The sequence below is a fragment of the Coregonus clupeaformis genome, chromosome 30 (assembly GCF_020615455.1).
Source record: "Coregonus clupeaformis isolate EN_2021a chromosome 30, ASM2061545v1, whole genome shotgun sequence".
Taxonomy (NCBI): domain Eukaryota; kingdom Metazoa; phylum Chordata; class Actinopteri; order Salmoniformes; family Salmonidae; genus Coregonus; species Coregonus clupeaformis.
This window is the reverse complement of record NC_059221.1, coordinates 10,925,499-10,935,610: the sequence shown is the minus strand read 5'-3', so window position 1 is coordinate 10,935,610 and position 10,112 is coordinate 10,925,499. Positions and strand designations below refer to the sequence as shown.

The following is a 10,112-nucleotide window of genomic DNA, read 5'->3' as shown; positions in this document are numbered from 1 at the left end:
CAATCAGTGTAGATGAAGGGGAGGAGACAGGGTAGTTAAACAAGCATTTTTGACAATTGAGACATGGATCGTGTATATGTGCCATTCAGAGGGTGAATGGGCAAGACAATGGGGGGGTGGAACACTCAGTGTATAGTACTACACATGATTGAGGAATACTACAGTGTGCAGTATAGTATTCCATAGTAAACTCTAGTATTTTTTTCATGTGGGTAAAATTAAGGATTATGTTGGATACCAGAAAACAGGACCTGAAAGAATAAATACACATACTGTACAGTAGATGGCACCTGTTCAGTATAATATTATTACTGTATGCTGCCCTCTATTCTCACCAGAGGGCAGCATAAGCCTAGGGATGTGTTTTTGTGAATGGGTTAGATTGGTCAAGTTGTCACTTCAGTTGTGGGACAGTAGACATGCATATTTTACATTAGTTAAAGTTGTCTGCCTGTAGCCTACCTGTCGAAATTGAAGCAGATATAAGTATTTCAATTAATTACAGTTAATTACAGGCTTTATCTTGGCCAGGTTGCAGTTGTAAATGAGAACCTGTTCTCAACTAGCTTACCTGGTTAAATAAAGGAGAAATACATAGATAAAAATTACATATTGGTATCGTTACCCTGTAAGCAGTTTATGGACAAGGTATGACAGTATGAAGCACGAAAATGCTAATACAGGTACCGTTGATTTCTGCCACAAATGCTAAAAAGGTAGTATTTGAAACAAGACCCAGGTAAACAAAACCAAAGCATGTCATACCTTGTCCATAGACTGCTTACAGGGTAAGGGAAACAATATGTCATTTTGTAATTTGGGTGAACTATCCCTTTAATAACTTGGAGATTAACTACAGTTTATAGTGATGATAGATCCCTTTATGTTGTGTCAGAGGCCTTGACGATAGGTTATATAAAATCTGGGTATGCACCATGTAAAAGCTTCTATCAATGTGTATTAAATAAAAACAAGATGTTGAGTCACAAGGATTACGTTCTTAAGTTTACTTGCCAAAGTGGATTAAACTGTCAAGAAGGCATTTTACGGTGTTTGAGTTTATTTAAATTAAGTTAACTCTTTAAAAACTTTAATACAGTTGATGCTTTAAGTAATCCTATCAGCCCTGTCAGTAATGTCATTGTTTCTCATTCTTCTGATGGATACTCAACTGATAATGTTAATACTGTTGTTGCTTTAAGTAATCCTATCAGCCCTGTCAGTAATGTCATTGTGTCTCATTCTTCTTATTGATACTCAACTGACCCCAAATCTAGAGCCATTTTCTACCCAATTGTTATCATTGTCTGACCATCTATGTAAATAGAACAACACAAGTATTTTATAGAACTCAGATTTATTCAGGATGTTTTGTTGATGACACATGATCAATTACATTCAATAAATCTGGGAGTACCAGTCATCCCTTTTTGATCAGAATGAAAAGAAAAACAGGAACAAACAGTGTTTTGCAAACCTCAGTGGAGAACCCATTGTCCCTAGGAAAGGGAGAATTAAGAGTTAATGCTAGATTGTTTACCCCAGAGCAAAGGGGGTGCCACTTTAGTATAGCTGATTATGTTGATCTTCTGTCATTCGCCACAATGCACAGCAATATGGGGGCAGTGGAGCACACGGGGTAGGGGCATGTTGAACTCTGGAGTTGTCAGCTGTCTCAACATTTAGTGAACAACATGGCACCTCCCTGCCAGGCTCATCTGGAGACTGCCGCTATGTTGTGTGCGATGAGAAACTAGTGTTGCCTTATGAAGATGCACTATCACAGCGCTGCCAACCAATGTTGTGTCACCATGACAGGCACCATCCAGCAAATTAAAGACAGTCAGGCTGACTGACGAGGGAGCAGACTTAATTCTCTGCTTCCGGTTCTTACTATCACTGCCTCTTTTGATGGCTATGTTCTGTATCTGTGAGGGACAGGATGCTCAAGAGGTAGCAGGAATAAAACACTGGAAACATTGGGATAAAAAAGGTCTGTCAGCTGCATTCAAAGTGCATCCTCTGATATCATCCATTATTTCCTACCAGCCAGTAGCTATGGGGCATATGCAGCTAAGTAGGGGTTCATATATGACAGTTCATCCTGGGTTATGGTGTAGATCAGTGGATGCTCTGTGCCTGCATGTGACAGGAGGAGTTTGTAGCTTGTTTTGGTTGTGGAGGGAGAGTGGAAGGTGGGGACAGACTTCTGTGTTTAGAAGCGTTTAGAGGCGTCTGGATGAGGAGGTCATAGAGGAGCGGGACATGGAGACGCCGCCACCGCCGCTGCTCATGCTGAAGCCACCGCCGCCACCGCCGCTGCTCATGCCGAAGCCACCGCCGCTGCTCATGCCGAAAGCCACCGCCGCCACCGCCGCTTTTCATGGACATGCCACTGCCGCCGCCATATCCGAAGCCTCCACCGCCTCCGCCCATGCCGAATCCACCGCCTCCACCTGGGAAGGAAAGATGGAAGGGGCAAAGTCAATACTAGGACTGATAATCAGACCTACAAGTATTATCTTCACTGTTTTCATTTTCTTGTCCAACTGAATTTAAATGTATATGTATGAAGTTCTTACCGCCACCACCACCGCTGCTGCTGGAGGTTATGTGGATGGTTGCAGTTCCACCTCCAGAGGTAATCCTTTGTAAAGATTCATAGATTAGTTGACATAATCACTAAGCATATACTTTAGTGAAAGAGCTGACTGCATCTAGAAGATTTTCAATGTCTTGTGCCTTTATATTTCCTAGCCTTGCTTTTGTCTTGTTTTGTTTCACCATGTCTTTATTTGATCCTGTGCTCACCTGTCCTCCTCTCCTTCCAGCAGTTTCCTGTAGGTGGCGATCTCAATGTCCAGGGCCAGCTTGACGTTCATCAGCTCCTGGTATTCGCGCACCTGCCGGGCCATGTCCTGCTTGGCTCTCTGGAGGGCATCCTCCAGGTCCCTGATGCGGAGCTTGGCGTCCTTCACTGCCATCTCCCCGCGCTCCTCAGCCTCAGCGATCTGGCCTTCCAGGGTAGAACGCTACGAGGTAAAGAAAAGACAAGATCAGAAATAAGACTGAGATTTTCACTTAATTGAATATTAGTGTTGTGCCAGACCTGATGCTATTTTGAATTGACAGTCATTTGCCAGCCTACTGAACATACCTGTCCCTTGACGTTTTCGATCTCGTTTCGGAGACGGCTGATCATGCGGTTCAGCTCGGCAATCTCTGACTTGGTGTTGCGCAGATCTTCACCATGTTGTCCTGCAGAGGACTGCATCTCCTCAAACTGAAGGAAGACAGGATTGGCACAGTCATTAGTCAGTGTAAAGCCTATGTATTATACTTTACTGCACCTCTCATTTATAGGAAATCCATAGAAATATACTGAAGTCTCCTCATACCTTCTGCTTGTACCATGTCTCGGCCTCGGCTCTGCTGCGGTTGGCGATGTCCTCATACTGGGCGCGCACTTCAGCCACAATGGAGTCCATGTCTAGGTTACGGCTGTTGTCCATCTCCACCACCACTGAGGTGTCCTTGATCTGGCCCTGCAGTTCACTCAGCTCCTGGAGAGAGAGAAGGAGAGAGAAGGACATCAGGAAAGCCATAATGTGGATCATTTGTTGTTTATATCACAGAGTTTCAAAGACTAAGCTTATTGTGGTTTGACATGGCCCTCACCGCTTCATAGATGGCCCTGAGGAAGTTGATCTCATCCTGAAGGGCGTCGACCTTGGCCTCCAACCCAACCTTGTTCATGTAGGCACCATCAACATCCTTCTTGAGGAGGACAAACTCGTTCTCCACTGCGGCACGCTTGTTGATTTCATCTTCATATCTGCAAAAACAGATTATATATGGTTACATGGGCCAGCATTTAGGACAGTTAGAGCATCCATACAATGTCTTGTGTAAAACTCACTTGTTCTTGAAGTCCTCCACCAGACCCTGCATGGTTGTCAGCTCTCCTTCCATCTTGACCTTCTCTCCTCCCAGGCCGTCGAGCTGTCTGCGCAGGTTGGCAATGTAGGCCTCGAACATGGCATCAATGTTGGAGCGGGTGGTGGTCTGGTCCTGCAGGAGGCTCCACTTGGTCTCCAGCATCTTGTTCTGCTGTTCCAGGAAGCGTACCTGTGTGCAGAGAGAGAAATGGAATAGTTACAATCAGGTGTCATATTTACTGCTAGAAACAGGTTGGCACACATCTTCCATTACGTTGAGAATTTAAATTGGGTTATGTCATATTATATCATATCTGGTTGTATCATGTGACATTGCCTTGGCAACATCTCCCTGGCAAGGTTTACTTGTTTATTTATTTAGTGGTTCAAGATTAGACTTGCATTCGCTGAGGTAATGAAGACGGACTGCTTGAAGTTTTTATTGGGACTTTCTCAGACAGAGCTGCCTTTCTCCCACACCTCTGTAAAAAAGGACACCGCCCTCCATGGCCTATTGTTGGCAGGCACTGAGCTGAGTCATTCCCTAAGGGCTGGGGCAGTCATGAAGAGATCCATCCACTTTATATCTCGCTCCCAGACGATTCCTTCCATGAGAGGTACATGGACTCACCCCCCACTCCCATACTCACAGCCAGTGCAATTACGGTCGAAGAAAACGACTAAACGGTCAGTTTCGATGCAACAGGCTGCACATTAGGACTTTGACCACCTGTGATAAGGTGATATGCCCCTGTTTATACATTCAGGTAGAGGATGCAGTCACTATATCATTCTGTGTATTTGTTTTCAGAGCCAGTTCTAACTGGATCCTATATGGTCCGGATTTCCGGAGGCTGCATGATCAGTGGCTGTGAAATATTTAATGAGCCCTACAGTAGCACACAAGAGACACAGCCTTGCAACTATTCAAGTGTGCTATTTGCAACCTGTACCATAAAACAACATCCCAGCCATCAATTGCTATTACAAAGTGTCCTTTTGCAGATACTTTGCAGTATCCCTTTGCAGTATCTCATTTGCAGTATATCTGCACCCTGTGTATGCTGGCATATGGTAGATGATGATCAATGCAATATATTTTAATTTACTTGGACAGGACCATAGTCATGGCATACTTGATACTTTTAACATTCTCTTAGATTGAAGGGCTTTAAGAGAATAAAGGTGTACTGACCTTGTCGATGAAGGAGGCAAAGCGGTTGTTGAGGCCCTTGATCTGATCTTTTTCATGGGTGCGGACAGTCTGGATGTTGGGGTCGATCTCCAGATTGAGGGGGGCAAGCAGGCTTGAGTTGACTGTGACAGCTGTGATGGGGGCGAAGCCACCTCCGCCGCCGCCACCACCCAGGCCAAAGCCTCCACCGCCGCCACCAAGGCCGAAGCCTCCACCGCCGCCACCCAGGCCAAAGCCTCCACCGCCGCCACCCATGCCGAAGCCTCCTCCACCACCACCGCCGCCACCCATGCCTCCAGCGCTGCTCATATAGCTGAAGCTGGAGCCTCCTCCACTTCCACCACCGCCCATGCCGAAGCCGCCCCCACCACCTCCTCCGGAGCGTCTAACGGATGAGCTGCTCATACGGCTGGAGCCCACAGGGGCTGCTGAAGAGGAGAAGCTTGAGAAGCTCTTCCTCACAATGCTGCCGCCGCCACCACCGCCGGAGCTGAAGCCTCCGCCGGAGCTGAAGCCTCCACTCATGCTGCCACTGCTCCTGTAACTCATGGTTGCAGCTTTTCTGATCCTCTGAGGGGAGTAAAAGAAAAGGAGAGAGAGAGAGACAGAGAGGATTGGTGAAGCAGGTGAGCTTACTAAGAGGAAAGTCAAGCCCCTCTCAGTGACTCCTCTCTGGTGGCAGCTGGCTTATATCTACCTGCTGGCACAGGGCTCCTCCCCAGCATCGGCCTGCCTCCTAGCTGTCTAGGATTGGAGCGATCGAGGTCATCAGACAGGTATCATTGCCAGCCCCCGTAAACTGATCAGGCTCCGGCACACCCAGGTGCAAACACAGAGGAATGTCAGAAGGACCCCAGGGGAGAGGCGGGGAAAGTAAGATTGACAAAACCATTCAGTTAGTGCCGGGGAGAGGGGGGACGAGGTTGCTCAGAGTCATTACTTTCTCATGTGTACTGAAGATTAAATGTTCATCACATAGTTACATCAGGATTTTTTTAGGAAAACAATGATAACCAAAAGGTCAGCTACTCTTTGCATGATTGAGCACAGACTAATATCTGCATGGCACAGGAGGTTGGTAGCACCTTAATTGGGGAGAACGGGCTCATGGTAATGGCTGGAGCGGAATCGGTGGAATGGTATAAATACATCAAACACATGGTTTCCATGGTGGAGGCTGCTGAGTGGAGGACGGCTCATAATAATGGCTGTAATGGAGCCGTCCTCCCCTCAGCAGACGCCACTGCTGCATGGACGGTATAGTATAGCATAATATACTGGTTGTGCTGGGAATATTGAGTGAGTAACATTTGCTGAAGACTGTTCCACGCCTCCTAATCTCTCATCACAATCATCTTTCTCATCTCAACAGAGACAGAGACTAGGAATGTCTGGAAAAACAAACTCATCTCTGTTCTCTGCTCAATGTTTCACTCATGGACACACAGACTGGACTGGTCATCCTGGAGACTGGACTGGCCATCATTTTGCCTGAATAGTTAGATGTTTCGTTTACATTTATTGGTGTTGGTTAGGGTCTATGACACTTTTATTACATATGTACAGATAGATAAATCCACAATTACAATGTGGGTTGCATTTCTGCAGCACTATCCTGAGGGTTCTTCCTACCTCATAGTGGCGGGACAGAGATACGTTGACACTTCATTCTGATCAACACGTTCTGTAGGTGGCTTTGCAGCGCAGGGGGTAATGCTACTGCCTGCCTCTGTCTCAACCTCTCTCCTGTATGTTTTCTGTCTTGTGGTTGCGGGGAGTTGATCTAGGGCTACTCTTGATCTTGGTTGAGGGAATGACAAAAGGTTGAAAAATAGCTAAACTGTGGGGGGGCAATGGAGATATGTAGGGGATGCAGAAAAGGCATTGAAGAAGGCTAACTTTATTCTAGGCATAGACAATACAAGAGTCATACATATATGATTGATTGTAGACCTTGTGTTGCTATAGTTACCCTGTCAAGTCAAAACATGAAGAGCTCAGTGCTGTAGGTACACATACTGTAAGTGATCTCATCCGCAGAGAGAACCAGCATAGGGGAATAAAGCATAGAGAAAGATATTTACTCTGGGTTGAGTTGTTGGTGCTCTGAAGGGACGCTGCTTTTGGCACAGTTTACTGCAACTTTGACAGTGTTATAATAACAGAAATAACAAGGCTATGATTCATTTTTGTCCCGACAAGTAGCATCCTGTATTAGTCTGATTTGTTTATTGGCTCATCTTCTCCTGGTGAAAGGCATAGGAGAGAAGCTGAGGTTAGGAGAGGTGGTAGTATGCCCCAAGCCTTCCAGTCATAATCTATGGCATATGGCACAGTGTTCTGTGTGTAGGCCTGTTACTGTATGGGCTGCCAGGGGGAAGCATACCACTTACCGCTTTGGTGCCAAAAGATGCCAACATCCTGAATAGGTTTTTTGCGATCACACTGTATCCAACATTCAGTGGTTTGTTCTTTCACTGTAAATGCTCCTATACCTTAAAGGCTATTTCAGGGTTACTTTTAAGTTGGTTTAGTGTGCAAAAACAGAAGCGTAAACATGGAACTATTCCATTGACAGTTTAGAAGACAGGACAGCGGTAGTGAAAATGAGAACAAAGTACCTGTTCAGATTTATTCAAATAAGCAGTAAATACTTGTTCAGGCTTGGCACAGGAGGAGACATCCCTCTGTCTGTAGTACACCTAAAATGTCTGCAGGGTGCAGGTGAATTTCACCCAAATGGGTGGGACACACTCACCACGCCATCACACACACACACACACAGGGCTTCTAAGAACATTTTATTCCCAAACATGGTAATGTCAGAAAAAGGAAACCTGACATCAGAGACATTGTCAATGTCATATCAATGTAAAGGTCTGCATGGTCTTTGTAATGAATACTCGGACAGAGTGGTAAGATCCAATCGCAGAATAGCGATGCTTTATTAAAGTACAGACAAGGGAAAGGCTTAATCGTGGTCGGGCGGACTGTGGTCAAAACCGGGCCAGGCATAGACAGGCAGAGGTACCAAAGGAGCGGGCTTAGTCGTAGTCGAGGTCACAGGCACAGGATCCGAGAACGGTAATCACTGGGGTAGACAAGTAGAGGATTAAGCAATACGGGAAGTCAACTAACAAGGCACTGGTCGGAAACACGGGTAATCAAAACAACAAACTCTCTCTCTCTCACTCGGAACAAAACGCTTAGCAAGTCACAAAGGAACAATACCTCGCGCCGACTGAGCTTCTGAGCACACCTTAAATCCTATACTAATTACTGACAGGTGTGCTCAGAACTCAGGTGAATCAGATCGAGTCTGATGACTCCCCCTCTCAGTAGATCGGGGAAGTGTCAGACTCTGTCTAGATCCTGCCAAACCCCGATCCCTTACAGTCTTTACAGTATGGTTGTAAGAAAATGTACCTTATGCAAATACAGTACTGTATATGAATGCTCATACACAAGAGCTAACATTCAATATGATCTGCTGGTTCGGTAATCTAAACCTAGAGAGCAAGAACAGGCTGGGAAACATTGTGAAACTAGGTAGCAGGATCATTGGTACGAACTTACTCACCTGTATCAGACACGAGTCATACGGAAGGTGCAATGCATTTTGAGGGACTCCTAGCATCCCCTGTTTGATTAATTTCTGTTGGTTCTCTCAGAGTGCAGATACAGGCTCCCTAGGTTTAAAACAAATAGGTCTAAACTCTACTTCAGGGATCACCAATTAGATTAAGCCAATTTTTTCTTGAGGGGATGGTCAAGGGGCAGGAACATAATTGCAAAAAAATGTTTACTGCAAATTGACCGCAAGAAGCCCAAACAAATATAACATTTGACTAAAACATAATAATTTCAAACCATGCTTACATTTGTTGTGTATGATCACATACACTGAGTGTACAAAACATTAGGACCACCTGCTCTTTCCATGACATACTGTAGACAGACCAGGTAAATCCATTTGAAAGCTGTGATCTCTTATTGATGTCACTTGTTAAATCCAGTGTAGAGGAAGGGGAGGAGACAGGTTAAAGAATGATTTTTAAGCCTTGAGACAATTGAGACATGGATTGTGTATGTGTGACATTCACCGGGTGAATGGACAAGGCAAAATACTGAAGTGCCTTTGAATGGGGTGTGGTAGTACTGTAGGTGCCAGGCACACCGGTTTGAGTGCAACACTGCTGGGTTTTTCACGCTCAACAGTTTCCCGTGTGTATCAAGAATGGTCCACCACCCAAAGGACATCCAGCCAACGTGACACAACCGTGGGAAGCATTGGAGTCAACATGGGCCAGCATAATGTGGAATGCTTTCAAACACATTGTAGAGTCCATGCCCCAACGAACTGAGGCTGTTCTGAGGGCAAAAGGGGGTGCAACTGAATATTAGGAGTTCCTAATCCTAATGTTTTGTACACTCAGTGTATTTACATTTGTATTTAACTAGGCAAGTCAGTTAAGAACAAATTCCTATTTACAATGACGGCCTACACCGGCCAAACCCGGACGACGCTGGGCCAATTGTGCGCCGCCCTATGGGACTCCCAATCACGGCCGGTTGGGATACAGCCTGGAATTGAACCAGGGGGTCTGTAGTGAGATGCAGTGCCTTAGACCGCTGCGCCATTCGGGAGCCCAATATCTCTCTATTATGCATGGGAACACCTTGGAATAGATTTCCAAAATTGAAATCACATGATTTTCTGGTGTTTTCACAGTCTTTTATGTCCAACAATAAAACATTTTATAAAATTTGGTTCAGAAAACTTGGGAGGCCAGTTGGGGAATCCTGCTCTGCTTCATCCCAGCTGCTATCAGCTTTCTCAATAAACTGTAGTACTGTACTGTTAAGGTGCAGACTGACTCTCTATTCATGGATGGTTTAGAGGTCTACTTCCTGTGTACGTGTTGTTGTATATATATTGTTTGTTTTTGTGTGTATTTATTGTCATGTGTCTATTGTTT

The 10,112-nt window shown here is 45.3% G+C and overlaps 1 protein-coding gene across 1 annotated transcript; it reads right to left on the bottom strand.

Annotated features, from left to right (window-relative positions):
• Nucleotides 1-2,214: 2,214 nt before the first annotated feature.
• On the bottom strand, nucleotides 2,215-5,805 carry LOC121545920 (keratin, type II cytoskeletal cochleal). Its single transcript, XM_041856841.2, is given in 9 exon segments — nucleotides 2,215-2,357; nucleotides 2,359-2,456; nucleotides 2,583-2,647; nucleotides 2,812-3,032; nucleotides 3,158-3,283; nucleotides 3,399-3,563; nucleotides 3,679-3,835; nucleotides 3,920-4,128; nucleotides 5,134-5,805. Coding segments are annotated over 9 exon segments (1,722 nt in total). The 5' UTR covers nucleotides 5,683-5,805; the 3' UTR covers nucleotides 2,215-2,225.
• Between the last annotated feature and the right edge of the window lie 4,307 nt (nucleotides 5,806-10,112).